General features: G+C 41.2%; 1 protein-coding gene across 4 annotated transcripts in view; it reads left to right on the forward strand.

The window, feature by feature from the left end:
• Positions 1 to 21,574, forward strand: part of snx13 (sorting nexin 13) — a 45,623-nt gene extending 24,049 nt beyond the window's left edge. For all 4 annotated transcript variants that reach the window (XM_088600427.1, XM_088600429.1, XM_088600430.1 and 1 more), the window contains 19 exons: positions 205 to 293; positions 1,977 to 2,060; positions 2,986 to 3,124; positions 3,596 to 3,684; positions 4,224 to 4,323; positions 5,533 to 5,726; positions 6,790 to 6,894; positions 8,072 to 8,204; positions 10,947 to 10,984; positions 12,184 to 12,253; positions 13,425 to 13,567; positions 14,753 to 14,860; positions 15,791 to 15,901; positions 16,962 to 17,123; positions 17,243 to 17,314; positions 17,958 to 18,103; positions 18,335 to 18,403; positions 18,488 to 18,600; positions 18,910 to 21,574. In XM_088600427.1, the coding sequence (XP_088456553.1) occupies positions 205 to 293; positions 1,977 to 2,060; positions 2,986 to 3,124; positions 3,596 to 3,684; positions 4,224 to 4,323; positions 5,533 to 5,726; positions 6,790 to 6,894; positions 8,072 to 8,204; positions 10,947 to 10,984; positions 12,184 to 12,253; positions 13,425 to 13,567; positions 14,753 to 14,860; positions 15,791 to 15,901; positions 16,962 to 17,123; positions 17,243 to 17,314; positions 17,958 to 18,103; positions 18,335 to 18,403; positions 18,488 to 18,600; positions 18,910 to 19,157 (2,213 nt within the window). In that variant the 3' untranslated portion in view covers positions 19,158 to 21,574. The remainder of the gene's footprint in view (positions 1 to 204; positions 294 to 1,976; positions 2,061 to 2,985; positions 3,125 to 3,595; positions 3,685 to 4,223; positions 4,324 to 5,532; positions 5,727 to 6,789; positions 6,895 to 8,071; positions 8,205 to 10,946; positions 10,985 to 12,183; positions 12,254 to 13,424; positions 13,568 to 14,752; positions 14,861 to 15,790; positions 15,902 to 16,961; positions 17,124 to 17,242; positions 17,315 to 17,957; positions 18,104 to 18,334; positions 18,404 to 18,487; positions 18,601 to 18,909) is intronic.
• Positions 21,575 to 22,042: the final 468 nt, after the last annotated feature.

Consider the following 22,042-nt stretch of genomic DNA (forward strand, 5'->3'; position numbering starts at 1 on the left):
TCATGACAAAACAAAAACATTTTGTCAAAGGTTAGTATGATGTTTAAAACTGGTGTGGCTGTCCATTTAAAGTCTGATGTTGACCTAAAGAAGTCCTTTAGTTTATTCAAAGGATTCTGATGAAATTTGTTTTTGATATCTGTTACCATCTGCGTTGTTGTTGTTGTGATTGTAATGATTTCTTTTTCTTTCTGTATGGCAAAGGGTTTTTACGAGACCTGTGTGAAGTTCTGCTGTACCTATTGCTACCTCCTGGAGACTTCCATAATAAGAACATGAGATACTTTGTGAGGGTAGGAGTGACAGATTTTAATCACTATTCGATATAGAGATCTTTGCACAGGCAGTAGCATTGCAGTGCTGTTTCAGTAGAATATTAAATTAAAAGCCAGGTGAATGTTTCATCAAAGTGGATGTCATATGCTTAAATTTAAAGATGCCCACTGCCGTCGTGGGTTTCTTTCAACTTCAGTTACTGGGGGAATTTTTCAGTACGAATCACTTGACAGTCGGTGCCTTCATAAAAACCATTATATATGATGATTTGTTAAAAAATAATCGGTGATGAAAATTTGAATTCCACTGTGGCTTTTTAATGATTGGAACGCTGTCATTTTCATAATTTATTTATGTTGTTAAAAAGTAATGTGAAGTGTACAATTTACAATCAAAAACAGAGACTCAATTGGAAATAACATTTTGCTTAATACTTGTATATAATTAGCTTTTTTTAACACTAGGGTATTTATCAAATAATTTACTGTCTCCATGAAACACTTTGCTGTTTAAAATTAAGTGCTTTCTGAAATATAACATGATAAAGTATCACTCTTATTGGAAAAACTAAAAAAAGATGTTTTCACATTCAGTGCTAAAGAGTTTGTATACTCCATTGTTTCAGTGCATATAAAAGAACTGAAATATATGTAATATATATATTTATGATTAAAATATCAATTTTTGGACCACCCATAATCATGAAATCTAAATCTAAAGCTATCTAAAGTCCAAAAAATCTACAGACATTGTAATATTTAATGCTATTCAACCAAAATAGTACTTGTAGCAGTGGCCTTATATAAGATAATTTTGTTTAAATTGCTGCTTAGGCTCTTCAGCCAGCAGGAGGATTTACTGTTTATTTAAAAGGGATAAATTGAGTATTTGCTAAGAAAAATCTCGCATCAAAATATCGTATATGAACTTTCCATGAAGTAACATGTCAGAAACCACATTTTACACATTAAACTACAACAACGAGGGTATAAGATGTTGATAAATTTAAATCGAAAGTCTAAAAATGATCAGATTGTTATTGATTACTTTTATTATAGAACAAGGCTGAGAAATATGTGAAATAAATGTTTCTCAGTTCATTATTGTTATACTACACTCTGCACATGACATCGAAACCTCCAGATTCTGAAAACCAAATTGATTTTATCCTTTCTCTTTTAAGCAAGTAATTTTCTGTGCAAATGTGTGTTTTCTGCGGGCTCTGTGGTTTTCTGCGGTTGCCACAGATGTCTGCCACCAAATTTAAACTTGCTCCGATTTCTGCAGTCATGAATACTGGAAGGCGGTTGTAGTGATTGTAATGATTTCTTTTTCTTTCTGTATGGCAAAGGATTTTGTTGCCATGTTTGTTTATGTTGCCTGTTAAACATAAGAAGGTCTTTGTGCACTGTTGTTACCAGCAAGAGAAATTTGACAGACAGGTAGACAGGCTTGCATGCGTTTTTAACATAAACTGTTGAAATGTCACTTGTAAGTCAATAAATGCGATTGTGAATAACTGATAGAGCAAACTGAGTCACTGATTTAAACTTCAGGTGAGCGTTGCTTGTAGATGGTCTTTAGCTGAGCGGTTGAAAGGATCGTCAAACTCCTTTTTAACCTTCAGCAGGCTGTGATCGCTGCGATTTGTCATGTTATCAGTGTCTAACGAGGTGACAAGGCGTATTTTCTTTTTTCAGGAAATCCTTGCAAGAGGGGTTCTTCTTCCACTGATCAACCAGCTCAGTGACCCTGACTACATTAACCAGTATCTCATATGGATGGTAAGCAACCTGCCCCTGCCGACTGTTTGTCTTGACGTCTGCAAGCGCGCAGGAAGCGCGTTAGACAGTTAGGCAGCCCGTCGTCGGGCGCAATACTAGCCGCAGAAGTCAGATGGGATGCTGGTGAAGGAGGCAAGGTGACCTAAACGTGGTTAGAAAAAAGGGAGTGGCGCTGTCTCCTGCAACCAAGGCGTGTTCCTGTCTACCTTATCCCAGTCAAGACTCGTATCTCTGTTTAGGCTTCATGTACAGTCTGCATCGCACAGGTCTCTCCAGGAAGGTGTTTGATACACAAACGGAAACTTCTGCTGTGACAAAAGCACGAGCTCCACGTGCCGCACCTCGCACAAGCTGCAAAACTCGGGGGCGAACGGCTCGCAGAAACCAAGACGCGTGCCTTGCGGGGCGATTCCGTTCTCCGACTTCGGGGGAGCAGGCCGAGCGCCTTGCCCGCGTGCGTGGTCATACACCCGCAGAGCCTCCGCAGCCGAAGTGTTGCTCTTTCTGCTGTGCTTTTTGCCGTGGAATTGCCTTTGGGGCAGCGATGTGGCAGATCCTGAATCTGTGTCAATACTCGCCGTGCCTTTGTTTCCAAGATAAATACTTTAAGTGTTCTGGGGTTGTGGGTTCTTTTTCATGTTATACAATAGATGAATTGTTTACCTTCCACTTTGAATTTGATTTTGTGTGAGAAACGTGCATTATGTGGTCATTGTAAAGCTTTGCAGCATTTTGAGATCGCATGAATTTCCAATCGAGGGGATCACTTGGTCATTGCTGCTTCATTGATTCCCAAATCTTGTCCATCTGCTTCCTGAAGTCACGTTCTCTTTTCACCCCCAGCTCTGATGTCCAGAGATCTTTTGTTTTCCGATGAACCTGTTGAATTCCCAATTTTTTTGTTTTTGCCTGTCTTGTCCTGTAGATCCATGATTCAAGCTGCAATTATGAAGCCTTTATGAATGTTCTCAAACTAACTGACAGAGTGGCAGAGCTGGAAGCTGTGAAAGACAAGACTATGGAGGGGCTGCAGTTCCTTCGCTCCTTAGACACTGCTGGAGATGGTAGGCCTGTGAAAAGCCTCTTTCTAAACTAATAAGAATTGGCAATGCAACATAAGGCTTTATCAAACCATTTAACCGTACCAAAAAAAAAATACTTATAACATTAGAAAGTTTGCAAAGAAAATAAAGCCCTCCAGTTTTATTTGGTTGCTTATAGCTCATTGATGCAATGATTTCTTCTGGCTTACGGTATTATTTTGAAGGAATGTTAGCTGGAGTCTGTGACAGAGGTGTAGCTCTACAGCTTGTCCCAGACACCTGCAACACTTTACTGGAAAGATATGCCTGCTGGTCTGAGCCATCAGTGCAGTCCTCTCATGTTCTACTTGTCATATGTGAATACAGCGTTCCATGTTACACTTTTCTTAATTTCACCTTGCACAAAAGAGAAACAATCGCTTTATTCATGGACATCAACTGTTACAGTACCTCTATGTCTTTGTCTAATCCCTTCTGATCTTTTTTTTCCAGACATTAATATAATTAAGAACCAGATTAACAGTCTGCTATTTGTGAAAAAAGTTTGTGAGACCAGAATACAGAGGCTGCATTCTGGAAAGGTAATGCAGAACAGTTCTGTGCTTTGAAAGACATCTGTTTACAATAAGAAGCAGCATCCTTGACAGTCATTGGTATTATCCCAGAGAGTTAAATAATATAAAAATAATTTAAAGAAAAGTTTAAGAATAATACTATTTGATATTATAGAAAGAATCTATTAATTTATTAATGCTTTTAGCGACATTTAATTTGGTAATTTTTTACTATAGCAACACACGCTTCATGTATATAGTGACAAAAACAGTTAAGAATAGTTTTATTTAATGTACAAAATTGATGTAACTGTTCAGTAGAATAGATTTTAAAAAGGGAATGTAGCCAAAAGAATGAACTCCATTTTGGATAATCTATAAAACTAGACAGTCTAGTTCTGTATTCAAGGTAAAAATGGTTCCTGGTAAAACGTGCATATTTATGTCAGCTTTAATTCAGCAATGTCTGCTGAACCTTTGGTGATTAAATAGTACCCTTTGTAGCACGTCTGTTTTTTAATGAATGCACTACATTATAAAGAGTTTTTTTCTTTGTTTTTTTGTAGGAATTAGACACTTTTAAACTTGCTGCAAACTTTGGGAAACTCTGCATAATTCCTCTGGAGCATATCTTAGTGCACAACATTGCACTTCAGTTCTTCATGGGTAAGTATTTGAAATATGTTTTTTACAGCACTGAATGTGCATCTTCCTGCAAAGTGTTTGGGACCATGAACACCTGCCTTTTTATTGTGCAGCGCTGAACAACGAGATTGTCCTGCTTGAACATATAGTTTGCTAGTGTGCACAGAGAAGAATACTACCTTTGCACTTTTGGTTAGATAGTTTTTAAAACCCCTCAGTTTTTGTTACAACTGTTGATGTGTGAATTCAGCACAGGCTTTAACCTGGAAAAATGTGTGGTTACATTATGAAACGTGAGCCTATTCTGCTCTGGGGCATTGTAAAAATGAACTCCTCAAAAATGCTGGAGATGATGAAACCTAGAATTTAGTGGTTGTAGCTCTGTTCTGTTTGTATTCTGTTTTGAAGGTTAGTGTCACAGTTAAATTTCCACACCAGTATCTTATTAGAAACAGACTTTAAAAAGTGCTGGGCAAACCATCTTCATTTACTACCTTACTATAAATTCTAATCATAATGTACTTATGTTGGCTGATTTAAAACACATACTGCTAAGCCCTAGAAGAATGATTGGCCAGCCACCTGCTGAGATGCAGATGGGTGTGTGGCAACACTGAGAGCATTAATATGAAAAACAGTCTGTTTGGGAGGAAAACTGGAAGGATGATCACTGCATATTGGAAGTGACAGAGCTGGGGACTCCTATTCCTTGGTTTTGGACAGGAATGAGGAAGGTGGGGAAAGCACGAGACCCAGACTGTGTGTTTGTGTCTTGCTGCAGTGACTGAACTAAGTTCCTTCCTGTGTTTTATTTATAGCCTGCATTCCAAAGTTGTTTTGCCGTACAGTGCAGACAGATTTATTTTATTACTGTGTTTTTTTTAACTGCAGCCGACTGGTGGGTTAGTTAACTGGGAAAGGACAGCTGAAACGTTGGCTTCAAGAGATTCACTTTGTGAATGATGCGATGGCATGGAAAATAGAGTGATAGGGCCAGTTCTCGCGGTATGTGGGTTGCGGCGCTGGAAGAGGCTCGCGACATAGTGTGGCAACAGTGTACAGAGGTCTCGAGGCCACCTGGATCAAACTGGACTTTAGCACTGGGGCTTGAAGTGCTCTGTGGGCTTTCTGATGCTCATGTCCGTGTTCGAGACGTGCGAAACGGCTTGGGGCCGGTGGAGCTGGAGGAGTGACAAGAGGCGGCGGCTCAGAGGCGAATGTCTTTCGCAGATTACATGCAGCAGACGGGCGGGCAGGCGGACCTGTTCTTCTGGCTGACGGTGGAGGGGTACCGGGTCACGGCCCAGCAGCAGCTGGAGGTCCTGCAGAGCTGGCAGAAGGACGGGAAGAGGCAGACCAGCCAAACCAAGGGCTTGCTGAAGTCGGCCGCGCTCGGCGTGTACGACCAGTACCTGTCCGACAAGGTGGATCATCCTGAGCGGCACAGGCCTTTCACAGCTACTTCTTTTCCTCTGCAGTTTTTCTTGCTCCGTCCAAGAGCGGCTCTGTCTGGGGCAAGAGCAGTCCTGGGCCCTGCCCCGCCGCCGCGGCCCAGCGACACTCGGCCACAACACGTGGCTTCCTGGATATTAACTGTTAAAGTACCAGATTTCAGTCCGCGGTTTCCTGACTGGTAAATGCACATCCCGTGACATAAAACAAAAGGCGATTCCTAAAAAAAAGGTTCATACCAGTCAGTGTCTGAAAGCCACATAGTTCCATTGCAGGAGAATGTGGGGAATTCACTCTGCATGTTGTTAAGAATGTAAGGAGAACATAAGATTCGTTACAAAATGAGAGGAGGTCATTCAGCCTGTCTGGCCCATTTTGTAGTTAGTATGTAATTGATCCCAGGATGTCGTCCGGCTGTTTGTTGAAATGAGCCAGGCTATCGGCTTCAACAGCATGGCTGGCCAACTCGTTTCACACTCCCACTTACTCTCCGCGTAACGAACGCCTCCGGCGCGGGTTTTTTAGTGCACTTCAATGTCCCCCTCAGGTTGGCTTTTCATTCCGAAAAGAGCTGCTGGTTAGTTTCGTCAGTTCCTTTGAGGATTTTGAATGCTTCTTCAGTCTTGACACAGCAGTTAACGCCGATAAAGGAATACGCATGCACGAGGTTTACAGCTGCAGCACACCTTTGTTTGTTGTGTTGTACAGAGCCTTGGGATGAAGTGCCATGTAAGGCGCTGTATAAAATAAAACTTGAATAACAATCCGTGACCTCGTATAGGATAAGTGTCCGCCTGTGCTCTTGACAGGTATGTGATGCTTCCAGCTCCCCATGGCTTCGTTAATGGATATCAGTGTCCTTGGAACTGGGGCGTGAGAGCTAGACGTGCTGTGCTTACTAAAATGGAAATGAAGATGATGACTTGAAGTGAATTAATGTTGTGTGCCTCAGTCTTGACACAGCACGAAAGTGCAACCTTCACCATCCATTACCATACAATCAGGGCTTGATGTTCTGTTATTGTCTAATTTTAGGCTTCCCCTCGAGTTCAGGTCGATGAAATTTTGGTTCAGAGGTTGGCTGAAAAACTGAACACGGAGGACCCCACGCCTGATATCTTTGATGAAATTCAAAGAAAGGTAGGTTAAGTGTGTTAAATGCGACGAACTCTGACTTTTGCATCTACCGCGAGACTTGCAGGGAGAGAAGTGCTTGAGGATAGGAAGGTCGCTTTTAAGGATGCTTGTGTCCGAGCCTCCTCCTCTGCATGTGGGCTCAGTGCCTTGCGGTCGGGGCCGGAGCAGGTCAGAAACAGTGCGGTAGGGGCCGCTGGGGGGCTACAGCGCATCAGAAAAATCACCTCTGTCAATCTGTGGGATGTGGTTATGACTATGTTTTCTGCTTACCTCTGGCACCACCCCCCCCACACACATCCAGGAGAGTCTGAGGATTCGTAGATTTGAAGACTGAGATCGATCTGTATCTTTAAGGTTCTGAGATTCTGAGGATCTTTACGGTCTGGCTGATTTCCCTCAAAACGTAGGCAGAGCCTGAGCTGTCAACGGCACCTGTGTACAGGATGTCACTACAGTATGTCGTTTTGTTCCACAGAGTCTTTCTACTGGTTGAAATGTAACGGGGAGAGCTGGCAGATGAGCTTTATTAATAATTAATAATAATTGCTTACACTTATATAGCGTTTTTCTGGACACTCCACTCCCGTCCACCACCACCAGTGTGCAGCCCCACCTAGATGATGCACCAGTACACTCCCCAGACACCAGCTCTCAGTGGGGAGGAGAGCAGAGTGATGAAGCCATTTCAGAGAGGGGGATTATTAGGAGGCCATGATTGGTAAGGGCAAATGGGAAGTTTGGCCAAGATTGCCAGGGTGACACCCCAACTATTTTTGAGAAATGCCCTGGTATTTTTCATGACCACAGAGAGTCAGGACCTCGGTTTTACGTCTCACCCGAAAGAAGGCGCCTGTTTTACAGTATAGTGTCCCCCGTCACTATACTGGGGCATTAGGACCCACACAGACTGCAGGGTGAGCGCCCCCTGCTGGCCCCACTAACACCTCTTCCAGCAGCAACCTTAGTTTTTCCCAGGTACTGACCTCCCCTCCAGGTACTGACCAGGCTCACACCTGCTGAGCTGCAGTGAGGTGCAGGGTGACAGGGCTGCTGACGAAGTAAGTAAAGGCTGTTGATGGGTAAAGAGTAGAGAGCAGTTGTCCGTATTCACCCGAAACCGCTCGTGCTTGTGCTGCTATCCCCTCTTATTGCCGCCCCCCCCGTTTGTCGTGATGTACAGGTCTACGACATGATGCTGCGGGACGAGCGGTTCTACCCCTCCTTCAAGCAGCACCCCCTGTATGTGCGGATGCTGGCAGAGCTCGACATGCTGAAAGAGCCCAGCTTCAAAGGGTCTGAAGATGGAGATGGGGGTAAGCTGGCTTCCGGGTCCCGCTGAAGCAGCTGGAAATGGCTCCCTGTTATTCTGAATGACACACTGCCCCCCCTAAAAGCGTTTGTCTTCAGACTGTGAATTATTATTGTCTAATTATCTATCTCTCTGCATCAAGCAAATCCCGTATCATTGTTCTAGGAGAGTGCAGCTGTGAAAACCAGGCCAGCCTCAGCTAGTTGAGGTCAGGGTGCAATCGCATTCAAATGGTAGTAAAGGTATGTTGTTTGTTAGGCTTAAAACGGGTCCGGACTAGAACGTCAGGGCTAGAAATTCAATCTCCGGCGTGCTCAACGTGCAAATGTCACCTATCGTAAAAGAAAAAGGTGAAGAAGAAGAGCCGTGTAGTTCCGTGGCATGAGAAGCTGGAAGATTACTGTGCGTGCTCAGAAGATCGTAAGAAGAGCCTGAGAAAGGTTATGAACGAGAGGAGGTCATTCGGCCTTTGGTCGTTAATTCGTTAATTGATCCCAGTCAGAGTTAGGTCTGTATCATCATCTGGCTTGGGTCAGCCGAAGACTGGAAGTAGTTTTTTACTGGCCTGTGATACGTGCATGTCAAGTTATTTGGCTTCTCCTCATTCCCAAACTAACAGAATATCTCAGACTTGTGAAGGTTTGTTTTTTCTCAAGTGTCTCAGTAGACGTGGGCTCTGAGCCACTGATACGGAGCTAAACCGAAGGGGTTTCCCAGACATCTGAAAGCCAGCTCCAATAGGTCCCGTTTTCTCTGTTCTGATCTCCCAGTGGTCGCTGTTGTTCCGACTTCGAAATTCAAGAAACTTCAGCTCAGAAAACATAACTTGCCAGTGTATGCCCTGATGAAAAGGTGGTCCCCAATAACTAGAGAAATCTGCCCTTGAATTCAAAACTGAGTCCAGAGCTTCCGACTCAGGGGGAGTATAATGGAAGGTTACAGAAAAGAGGAGGCCTAGCTATTGTATAAGACGTGTCTGGAAATGTGATTTAAAAAATGTTGACAGTCGCAGAGTCTCCAGCAGAATACATTTGCTGCATGCAAAAGGTGTGATCACGCGCTGTGTAAAACAGGGGTGTCGAATGTACGGCTCGTGGGCCACTGGGTCAGGACCAACAGCCAAGATCCATTCGCTGACGCAGGGGCGCTTTGTGATGTATAAACCAGTCTCACATGCGCGGCACTCTATGGTTCTCTGCCTCTGTCCAATCGCAGTGCCCCTCTTCGATGATGTCACAGATCTTGTTGGACAGAGGCGGGGCTTTGCAAAGAAAGTGCAAGAACTGTGCAGTCAGCACCTGGTGCTTATCAGAATCTCGTAAAGGAGATTTTTGAACACAGTTACAAGGGCCTTGTAATGATGTTATGTAGGAAAATAAAAATAATGTTCTGTGATTCAATTTGCATTTCTCTGTAGAAGTAAAAGAAAAGCAGACATGCTTGATTTGCACTTTTCAAAGAATAATAGTTGTACAAGTGAATATTTTGCGGTTTTTATCTCCCTAATATCTATTTATATACTGTATGCAGTTGAATAGATCTAAAGTTTAGTGTGACGACTCCTGTAAAATAAAAATGTTTACAGGTAATACAGTTTTAATCAATAAATAAACCAGAAATAGGATGTTACAGTAGTTGCTATGTTCTGTTGGGTACTAGCCAGGTGTTTTAATACAGGCGTGACAGCTGTAGATTTTAAGGCAATATGAACAAGAGCAGATTCTTGTTAAATAAATCATAGAAAAAAAGAGCAGAAAAAGAAATACTCCATACACTTCTCATATAACAGTGTTTTAGTGCCCTCTTATGGCTAAAATACGCCTTAGCCTTAATTCCTTCTGGATTTTACAGAAACGCGTTAAAATCTGTTAATAAAGCATTATCCCTTCCAGATTTACAAAAAAAAACTTTCTTTCTGAAAGAAACGTTGTATAGGCCTGTATTATCTTTTTGTCATTTTCTTCTCATTTGAAACGGCTGACCTTTGTTGAGATGTTTTTGAGCTTATAATATCAATTGTCCTGTACAACGGACTCTTACACTACGGTGTATTTTCTTCTGAATGTTTCATTAAAAATTGTAATTTTTAATATTCCGTTTTCTGTCAGAATACCGGTATCCAATACCCATGAAGGCTATTTGATACTGATGGATTATTCTTAATAGTAAATTGTAATGAAGGTAACGCTGTGATAAGTAGGGAAACTTTTGTTATCAAGAATACATTTTTCCACCATAGAGGTAAATTTTTTAAAGAACGAAATTCAAATATAACAACTTCTCACTATCTTTAAAACGTCTGAGGAATGTTCAGTGCTATTTTAAAAATGATCCCCAAGGAGAGTGAATTTTAGATGCTTGTCTGCAAGACTCAGTGTGCAACATTTCCATCGTGATTTACTGCTGTGTTCTTTCAGTTTGCTGTACTATTATCTCTTTTCTTTTTCTGTTCCACTTAATGTTTGCTAGACAGATTCATTTGAAAATATGGCCTTAGACCTCAGATTAATTGCTCTCCAGTGTATGAATAACCTATTCTGTATTAGCTGCAGGTGCAGCATACAATTTGTTGAGATGTTTTAGTTGGAGTCCTCACAGGGATAGTAGAAAGGGATATTGGTTGTTTGCCATGGGTTGATCATTTTTCTTTGTTTTGTCATGCAATTCTTTTTGTCTGAAGTATGACCTTATATGTTATTGTTTTTCATACAACCTTTGCTAAAGATACTTTTTTTTACCTTCATAGAATCATTTAATGGATCTCCAACAGGAAGTATAAATTTGGTATGTATGACTTTTTAAATTTGTCTGAAATAATGTCCATTATCTACATAATCCAGTCAACGTTTGCAGGGTTATAAAAAGTTAGGTTAATGAAGATGGTCTCACATTTGTTTTGGTGTCTCCTAACAATACAATACAGGTGTGTTATGCTGTGTGTAGTGTTCAGATATAAAACATTTATTGTAAATTATACCTTGTGTGTTATAGCTGGAAACTGTGCAGTTATGTTTGTTTATGTGTAATTGGAATGTAGCATTTTTCTTCCAGCACAAGTGGTTTGATTTTTTAGATGCTAGAAGTGAAACTGTATGGATTACATTTTCGTTTTTGAGGTAACTGTTCATGTTTGTCTCGTTTTTAATGCTGGTTAGAGTCTACACTGCTTGTGCAGGTGTTAAAATGTTTGGCAGCTTGGTTTGTTCTGGCTCAACTCCATGTCTGCAGCAAAGCCTGCTTGAATAATAGAGCTCTTTTGTGTTGTCAAATAACATAAAACAGAGCAAACTATGAGTAGGCGAAAGGTCAAGTCTAGGGTCAATGGGTTGTTCTATTTGTGTATTTATGTGTTTATGTGTAGCAAGACGAAATTTAGGATCGAATTATAAAAAGGAGGGTAATGCTTTGAAGAGGAAAATATTGATAAATACAATATTAAATACAAAGCTTTTTATAAAGCAATTGAATTAAAGCTCCATTGAATTTGCCATAATGCTATCATCATTTATAATTACATTTGTTTGTAGAAAAAAATACTTTTTAGAGCAGTGCAGCTAAATGTCCTAAGAATGGGAGTGTTGTAACGCTTGCAATGTCAATTAACATAAAACAGAGCAAATTTTTACAAGGCTAAAGTTCAGGTCCAGGGTCAGTGGTTTATGTTTTTTCTGTTCTCAATTCACTCAATTTGATACGTTTACCTAGTTTTAGCTAAATTATTTTTTGGTATGCGATTCAGATTTTGTAGTTGAAATGTATTCTACGACGGATTTACAATAGACTGTGTCTGCCGTCTGTGTGTGAATGTACGGATTGCGTGTGTCTTGTTAGCATGTTTAATTCACCTTTCAAAATGGTCTCTCTCCCTCCTTTGGCGAAAGATGTGTGGATAGATGTGTGTGTGAAGTGGTTTATGATTTATAGTCTAGAAATGGACAAACCTTTTTTTTATCAACAGAACAATATGTTTCTTGTTTTTTCAGTCTCTGGATGACCTCTCCAATGCAAGCTCAGATGAATCAATGCAATTTCATGCCTACATTTCTGACACTGGTGTGTATCCCAGTAATGTCAGAATTGAGCCTTTAAAATTTTGCTGTATTTTCTTGTTCAGGTTCAGATTTCAAGATTGTAATAAACATTATTACAATTAAACAAGTAATAGGTTTATTCCATGCTGAAAAAAAGAAGAAAGAGAACACAACGTTTCGGCCGTGGAGCCTTCTTCAGGTCCACGGCCGAAACGTTGTGTTCTCTTTCTTCTTTTTTTCAGCATGGAATAAACCTATTACTTGTTCCTTTGCAGCCTACGCATGCTGACGCAGCTACCCACCTGAATTATTACAATTATTATTACATGTTCTAATTAATTGTGGTAATGTTTGCATAAATTACGCATTCAGAGATAATAACTATCTTGTGAAGTACAGTAATCTCAGACTGTTTTTAAATATTTTGAGCATCACAGCCAGTGATAAAGTAGTGGAGATATTTCTTCACACCTACCCAAACATTGCATTGTTTTGTGACTTGTTTTATGTGTTTGATAGCAAGATTTTATACCAGCCATTTGACCTTTTCATTTATGCCGATTGTTAATTTTAAAAGTAATTGTTAAAAGTAATAGTTCATTCAAACTTTGTTTTAATTTGATATTCAGAGTATCAACAGCAACATTTAAACATTTTTTTTCCTCTGACAGGAAGATTAAATTAGGTTTGACATGAAGAGGACCTTATTGAGAAATATTTAAAACACACATTGGGTTCACGAAGTTTGGGTGTCTGGTGCCTGTAGTCCATACTAAAACTATAATATCATCAAATCTAAAACAGCCCTGATATATGATGTCATAGTTCAGGTCTATGTTCATGTTTTTTTAGAAAAACCTTTGTGTCACATTTTGTTGGCTAAATGTCATCAGAATGGAAAAGCTCTGTGGAGTTCCTCCGTGTGGCACAATGTGTGCACTTTTAGTCAGAGGTCTCCCACGTAAAGCTGACGTGCTCCCCTGTCCTGGGTGACTCCCATCCTGTCTGATTTTAAGCCCCCTTCACTGTTCATGAATCATCGGCCACTTGGCCGATCTCCCCTGTGAGCTGTGTTGTCCTCCGGCTTCTTCTGCGTCTCCCCCCCGGTCCTCCGTCGTGTCCTTACCCCCTCCTGCCCCCTGGCGCTGGGCGCAGTTGCTCACTCTCTTTTCCGCCCCTATGCCCCGTGGCAGGCGTGTGCAACGACCACGGGAAGACGTACGCGCTGTACGCCATCGCCGTGTTTCGCAGGAATTCCGATGGGAGCGAGGACACCTGGAAAACCTACCGGCGCTACAGCGACTTCCATGACTTTCACATGCGCATTACAGAGCAGGTACGGGCAGAGCGCGCGCTCGCGAGGGCAAATACTTCAAGGGGGGCTTCTGAGCCGAGTTGTTTGCCCTGCTCTGTCAGCCCCCCCCCCGTCTTTAAGATGTGTCGTTCACAGGTTTCTGACGTGCTCTTTTACAGAGGTGCAGAGGAGTGTAGGGAAGTGTGTGTTTCGGTTTTGTCATAGATAATAAGATGCTGCGTTCAGTGCTTATTCAGATTGCTCAATCAGAAAAAGTCCAGAACGTTAGCTCTGAGTCCTTATTACCAATAGTAATCAAAAATAGGCTGCGGTGCATTATATGCAGTGTTAAAGCAGACAGTAACAATGTTTAGTGTGCATTGAAGTAAAAGCTGAACATGAACAACATTGAGAACATCTGTAAAATGACTATATGATTTTAGTCACGGAATTTAACGGGAATAACATGACATTCAGTACGGTTTCAAATGCCATAATGGACAGTTAATTACCAATATTACTAATTACGTAGCAGCTGACATCCTCTTGGTGTGCAATACCAACCAATACTGGTGGTTCCCGGAGTGCTCTCCCGTTACCGTGGCGATTTTAGCCATAGATACAAGATGATGACCTCCGATTGGCTAGAGGCGATGGGAACACACAGCGGTTCTCCAGTAGAGAAAGAGGACCAGCGAGTGAAGGTTACTTTCTGCTTTCGTTGACTTTTCCGCATTATTCATTCATTCACGATCTGCTTACCCCTGGTGAGGGTTGATAAGGTAACGGGTTGAGCATGGCAGGCCAGACCGCCTTCTCCCCAGCGGCAGTCTCCAGTTCCTCCTGGGGGATACCCAGTCGTTCCCAAGACAGCCGAGAGAGAGAATCCCATGTGTCCGATATCTGCCGGGGGCCTCTCTTCCCAGTGGGACAGGCCCAGTACATCTCCAGAAGGCATTGCTTTGCAACAGATTTCAAGATAAAAAGAAAAAATGTTAGCTGCAATATTAGTCATGGAAAATGTGAAAAAATATTGCATCTGATTAGTCACCGGTGCTTTTGTAAAAACTTTTCTTATTTGGGGAACTCACATTTAAAAATTATCCTTACTTTTCCGAAATGTGTCCTTGTTTTGTGGGGTAATCTGTAGATTATAGTCATACGTAGAATTTCATCCATTCATAGAGGCAAATGAACATTACTGTATGTTTATTGCCTTGCCTCCAGTTTGAAAACCTTACCAGTATTTTAAAACTCCCGGGGAAAAAGACCTTCAACAACATGGACAGGGATTTCTTGGAGAAAAGGAAAAAAGACCTGAATGCCTACCTGCAGGTAATGATTTTGTGCGTCTCTATAAAAAAAGTTTGGTGGCCACCTCATGAGAGAGCTTGTTTCTAGTTTTTCTCATTCATTTTTTTTTTCTTTTCAACTAACAAAGTTAGGTGTTGGCAGGGCAATCATTTTAAGTCACATTTTTTAAAACGTACATTTTGCAGTTTCTAGCTTGCACACCTTTTTGTCTTTTGGATTTTCCTCTGTGCTCGTGCTTCTTCCTGGAATTGGAATTATTCGATGGAATTGGACCCCTGCGAAATCCTCATGTAGTGCTTCAGCCGCATCCTGGTGATGCTGTTTCAAGTCAGGAAGATCAGATCACTTTATTGGCCATATACAATTTATTGCATTAGGAATTTGTCTTTCGCATACCCCAGCTTGCTCTCCATGAGACACACAGACAGGAAGAGAAGCCCAAGCTTCTCTCCCTGTCTGTGTGTCTCATGGAGAACAAGTTCAGCGCGCAGGGTCAGCCATTTATACGGCACCCCTGGAGCAGCTGGGGTAAAGGGCCTTGCTCTGCCTCTTTGCCTCTGCCGGCACTGGGATATAAACCTGCAACCTTCCAGCCACAGGCTCAGATCCTGAACCACAGAGCCACCGCACCGATTTATCAATAAAGCACTTTGGTGGGTTGCACACGTCTCTCTGGGTTTGCAAAACAAACACCGAGGCAGAGAGAGAAGGTCCAATAAAGAAGTGTTTCTCTCTCTGTTTCTTCTTTCGGGACCTGTCTGCACACTGGTGTACACTGGTTACCTGCCTGCCTTTCGTCCGCTGGGGGGTTTCCCTTGTGTTGTTGCAGTATCCTCTCCTATCCTCTCTGTAAAGGGCGGTTTACAGCTAAGGACCTTTTCTGGTTGTATTGGACTTTCTCTGTCTGCCTCGGTGTGTGTTTTCGTGGACTGAAATGCTTTGTTCTTTTAGCTGCTGTTGAATCCAGAGATGATGAAAGCCTGTCCTTCTCTTGCAATGTATGTGTCTGACTTTCTGGATAACAAAGCCTACAGTAAAGGAAAGGGAGACTTTGCACGCAAGGTAAGACTGCCACCTACTGCTCAGTTATTTTTATTGCAACAGCCCAAATAAGGCCTCTCTGTTTCCCTTTCATCCACACGGGTAGCCTCAGAGCCCTTCAAGAGGAACCTGACTGGTACCTTCGAAGCCCTTGGGTTGCTATGTCTGAACAAGGAATGGGTTACCAGCAGCCCTGCCACCTGTTAAGGGTGTGAATCGTGCATGTGAGCCCCATTGACTACAGCCTGGAATATTCATTTTCATTGTTGCTGTTGTTTAATCGTGAGCAGCTCTATTTGAAAAGAGGGATCTTGGGATCTAATGAGGTGAGGGATATATTCCCTATGACAGTATCTCTGGGACGGCTTGCTATAGGGAAGACATCAGCTCATGCATCCCAGCAATTTTATCTGGGTGCGTTTCTCAGTAACAAAGCAGGGAAAATCATCTGTACATTTTATTCTGTGGTTCACTGATGTATTATGTAAATAGGAACGGTAAAAATCAGTATAGCACACAAGATATTCTAGGTGTGTTGACAGAAAAGACATTGTAGGAACTCCCTGACTGTCATACAGGTTAATATAGTAGAACTATCTGATGCTCAAAAGAATTGGAGAGGGAAAGGTACTACTCTCTGTTCTTTGAATTAGTTCCAGGAATTACTCACTGAAATTTTGGCATTTGTGGTTAGAAAGCCACCTTCTCTTTAAAGGTTTAGGCCAATGTTCCTAATGGCAGCCCAGCACATTGTTGGTATTCTTGGGAGATTGGGAAATATTCGAGTGCAGTCTGTTAAGTCCGTAATTGCACAGATCATTCTTAACATGATTAAAGTTAGGTTTCATTAAATCCTCACCAACGTAATAATACTTTGAATATATTTCAAGACCTCGGCAGCCCAGAATTGCTGTAGATCTATTTCTTTGAGCAGCCAATATCTCACCTTTGGGAAGCCATTCAACTTATTCATCTGTGCTTTGGTTTTTTAAAGGTATAATATTTAATTGTATTAATTGTAGTGAATTAATACAGGGGTTATTATGGAATAACTGATGGTATGGGTGGCTGTGTTCTCCAGATGGACACTTTTGTGAACCCTCTGCGCAGTTCTATGAGAAATGTCTCCAATGCAGTCAAGGCCATCCCTGACAGTCTGGCAGAGGGAATGACAAAAATGTCCGACAACGTGGGAAAAATGTCCGAAAGGCTGGGGCAAGACATAAAACACTCCATTTTCAAGGTAGCTCCTTTTGAAACTCTTGCATGTATTGTAGCAATGCCAAAGCAGCTAAAAATGCAAAGTGCAGTTGTGAGTCTTTCTTTTTTTCTTTTCTTTTCTTTTTCTTTTCTTTCTCTTAGGTTCCACCTTTGATACAGAAGTCGGATATTGACCCCGAGCACTGTCGGGTCTCTGCACAGCTGGATGACAATGCAAGTAGTGATTAATTTCTCATTTCTTCTCCGTTTCAGTAAGCGCTAGCGCCCTGGATTGTGCCGTATGCAACCCTTTTGTCAGGACTAACCTTGTGCATTGCTGGGCATTAGCGTTAGGAGTTCACATTTCCGACTTAAAAGGAGAATGGAACCTGACTGCAGATACCTGTAGCTCTCATTAAAGAGAGCAGCGCTTCAAGTGGAATCTGTGCTGGCATTTTCCCACTGTTTAGATTACATCACTGATCGTTTATGCGAATTTTAAGGAGAGGGTTGCTTTTATCTTAACAAGGAGCGAAGGCGTGTAAGATTGCTGCAGATTATATGCAGATTTGTCATCGTCATAAATTGCAGCTGTCCCGCACTTCACATTTTTATTTGTCACATCAAAGCATTCCTACTGTCTCTGTGTAGTTTATTGTTTAGCCAATCTGACAAATGTCTTTTCCCTTAAAAAAAAATCCTCCCTTTACTTTTTAACCTTATTTAGAGATTCTGTTTATCTGATATTTTCAACCCTGGGTTTTTTTTACAACCCCGTACTTATTTTGGTGGTGACATGCACAACTTCCTTGATATGAATCTGCTTTGGATCTTACAAGACAACGAAAATGAATGTCTTTTTCCTGGGCGATTAAAGGTGGATGACAACATTCCTCTCCGTGTCATGCTGCTCCTGATGGATGAGGTCTTTGATCTGAAAGAGAGAAACCAGTGGTTGCGGAGAAATATTAAGAACTTGCTCCAGCAACTAATTCGTGCAACCTACGGGGATACAATCAACAGGTGAAACTCATATCTCAAGCAGTGTGTAGTTTTTTCACACCATCCCTGTTCCGGTCCTCTTTCTCATGGTGGGATGGTTTGTGTGTAAGTAAACAAATCTGCAGCTGTAGTTTTTTTTTTCACAATTGAATTTGTTTTTTTTTTTATTTTTATTAAAATGCTGTTTTTGGTGTAATAAAGCAGGGAATGAGCTTATGCCCTGCCGCAAGACTGAATCTGATTTTCCCGTAGAAAAATTGTCGACCATGTGGACTTCATGACCTCTCCGGAGCAAGTGGCGGACTACGTCAAGCGCTTCAGGTAACTCCAGCCCGGCCCTGCAGTCGCCTGTTTGTTTGGTTTTGCCAGGCCGCTTTCCTCAGTGTGTGTTGATCCTCCCTGCAGAGATGCCTTCTGGCCCAACGGTATTTTAGCGGAAACTCCCCCCCGCAGGGATAAGGCAATCCGGATGAGAACCAGAATAGCTGCCAAGACCTGTCTCCTAGGAATCATGCCAGGTGAGAAGCCCACTTCCGCTGCTCTAAAGACTGTGGCCAGTACCGCAACTCCTTACTCCAGGACGACTTCATTCATAAGATATTTTAACCTAAAACCTCAAAGTAGCCTTGTAATACTAGTCATTTTTTTTCAAAGCTGTGTTTGTTTCTTTTTTTCCCCCATAAAGGCTTGTGTGCTAGTAGTATAAAGCTTCGTTTTAGGATCTTATTGTTCTGATCTGAGGACCATATTTTCCTTTTACTTGTTGCGTTTGCTATCTTGCCTGGATTTATTTTTTGCTTTGATCCGTCTTGTCTTCTATTTTACAGACGAGATGAAGCACATCATTGGTGCCGAGACCACTAGGAAGGGCATACTGCGGGTCTTTGATATGTTCCAGCACAATCAGCTGAACAGGAGGCTGGTGTACGTTTTCCTGGAGGGATTCCTCGAGACCATGTTTCCGCAGTACAAGTTTCCCGAGCTCTTTATCAAGCTGCACTCCCGGTCGGAGCGGATGCAGAGGTACAGCCAGAAGCTGAAGACTACCCAGGTCCCCTCCTTGCAAAAAAGGTGACGAAGCAAAATCATCGCAAGGCTTGTGCCCTGCAGACACTGCAATGTCCGCATCCAGAGCAGGTGAACAGTTGGGACACGCTTTGGGAGTGTTCAGGAAACGAGTTCAGGAGATCGGCGGTGAAGGTACCCATGGACAGCGATGTGCTCGAGACGTGTCAGTTCACCCCAGCTTCATTCTTACACAAGCACTGTTCGGATAACGTCGTAGCATAGATAATTTATTTTATCGTTATGCAATATTCTGAAGCACCAGGTCTTCACCAATCGAAGAGCTGTAAATCTGTAGGACACTTCAGAGCTACTGATATCAATTGTAAATGCTAATATTAGTGAAGATATCTCTGAAGGAGACAAATGATATCCCTGTGGAAAATTCCTCAGACACCCCACAGAGACAAGCTACAGAGCAGCTCAGGGGAAAGCACAAACACGTTTTATGTTGAAGATTAAGTGGAGGGAAAATAATTTAATTCATGTGTAATATCCAATAACTTAGAAACATGTAGGTGAACGTTCTGAGATAATGTGAACTGGAGAATGGTATATTTTAAACTAAATTTGGCTATTGGGCTGTTTGTGGCCCACATTTTGACAGGAAGAAATTTCAGTGGTACAGTACAGTGTATTTCCACTGCTTTAAAGTTGTCCATTTGATTAAATTAAATAAAGTAGATTCCTCTAAAGATCTGTCCTTTATTCCTTATCTGGTTGCTTTTCACAGGGATAACTCAAGATGTTTTTTTTTTAAAGGGATTGTAATTTGTACAAAGAATACTGTCATTACAAAGGCAGAGTTTGCTTTTAAGTGCATTGTATGTTTTGTCCTGTGTTTTAACTCTGTGCACACAAAACACAAGAATTAATAATAACCAAATAAAAACAGGGCAATGAAGAGAAACTGCTGGAATTTTAGACTTTTCCTCAGTGGCCCATTTGAGAAGGAGAGAGGAAGAGTAGAGATAAGTACCTTTAAATGTTCCTTTGACATTGCTGATTTTTCACTGAGCATTAATATGACAACCAAAGCAAACTCACCTGCTACTGAGTATTTACGATCCTGTGGTAATGTAGGAAAAAAGCAGGCTTAGTAGCGCTTATCACAAAGCAAGCTGAATCACATCCTTTTCCAGAGATGACTGTGAAAGCATTTGAATGTTTGTAATGGACAAAGGAGAGGAAAGGATACTACAGTTTTTATAAGCATATTGAGATATGCCTTGTAGAATGTACTTATTTCTGATGTAAAATGTCCCTTTGTATCAGTTTTGAGCCCTGCTAAATCATTTCTGCACCTTCAGATGCACCACGAAAGGCACTATATAAACGTTATATTTAATATATTAGCCTTCGAGATGTGATTGTAGGATGTAAGATGTGTTCAGCGCTTAAACCAGGGAGTGCTCTTAGGTCAGATAACTGTGCCACTGTATAATTAAGATAGATTCAGCCTTAATCTTTTCAGTCAGAGCAGAAGAAATTAAACAGAGATGGCACCCCTGAGAAACCCCTACATTTTTTTTGAAAGTGTAAAAATTGTAATACCTGTTATTTGAAAAATATTCAGTTCTTGGCCTAGGTTCTTTATAGAATATGTAATTTTGTGCAATATGTTCCTTTAATGCATGTGTATTTAAATTGTATTTTGAGAATTTCAATGTTTTAAAATGAAAAACAAAAATGGTCTTCTGGAGCCAACGACTTACATTCCGTTGTCATAAACTTTTATTTAAGGACTTGTTTTATAAGTCTTGATATTTACTCCTTGTAACACTCACATATTAGCGATGGACTTTGTTCATCTTAGCATGGCTTATGTACAACAGGGGGAGTCTGAAGAGCACATGGCAAAATATTGACGCATTATCAAAATGTCAACATATACGAATCGATACATGGGAGAGTTGGAAAATGAGAGGAGGCCCTCTGGCCTGTTTAGCTCATTATTGTCAATTGTCATTATGTCTTGAAAAGTCCTGCATCAAGGGTGTTTCAGTTACTGTAGTTTACTGGACTAGGTGTAATTAATTAAATCAGGCAGTGGCCCCCTCTGCTAAGGTCATACATGCATTCACAGCCTAAGTCACTTCATGCACTCCGATTTAACGGCAGGCAGCCATAGGTCATCAAGTCCCCTATGATGCAGGATTTTTTTATCCTCTGTGTGTATATATATAAATCTATTATAATGAATTGTGCATATCATTGTACAGTATGTGTCAACAGTGTGCCTAATTGTACTGTCAATTCTATTTTCTTATTTTTCTTTAAAGAACAAAAGTCAATCAGAATGTCATGGTCATTTTTAATAGACGGAAAAGAACTCTAAAAATTTAGAGTGTTTGCATTATGCTAATAAAATGTTCATTAGAGCAGCTGAATACAATATTACACTAATAAAATGTTAACTCAAACTTATTGTGCTTTGTGGTGTGTATTTTCTGTAAGGCGTACATCAAGTGTTAATGTGTGTTTGTCATTTGTCACCCTTCAGCATAGATTTTTTATTCAATAGCAGTACTGAACAGTTATTTTTACGTTATACTCCTATTTAACAGCACATTATACAATTTCTGCATTTATGTGTATGTCATTCAGGGAGAAGATATAAGCTTTTAGATAAACACCTCCTGATAATATTTTCCTTTCGGCTTCCAAGAAACATGTCTATATTTGTGCCAAAATACTATTTTTCCAAACTCAAGAGTACTGACAGCGAAATGTATTGAATAGGAAATCAGTGGGGGCTGTAAGAGGGGTTTGATCTGCTTGTTGTCTAGACTGGGAACCAGGATCTGATTGTCTGATGAAAGATGTCCTATCTGGCAACTTATTTTCCCTGTGATTTACAGTTGTCTTAATAAATAGCACCTGGCTGCTGAATTT

The sequence above is a fragment of the Lepisosteus platostomus genome, chromosome 12, assembly GCF_059453375.1.
Source record: "Lepisosteus platostomus isolate fLepPlt1 chromosome 12, fLepPlt1.hap1, whole genome shotgun sequence".
NCBI lineage: Eukaryota > Metazoa > Chordata > Actinopteri > Semionotiformes > Lepisosteidae > Lepisosteus > Lepisosteus platostomus.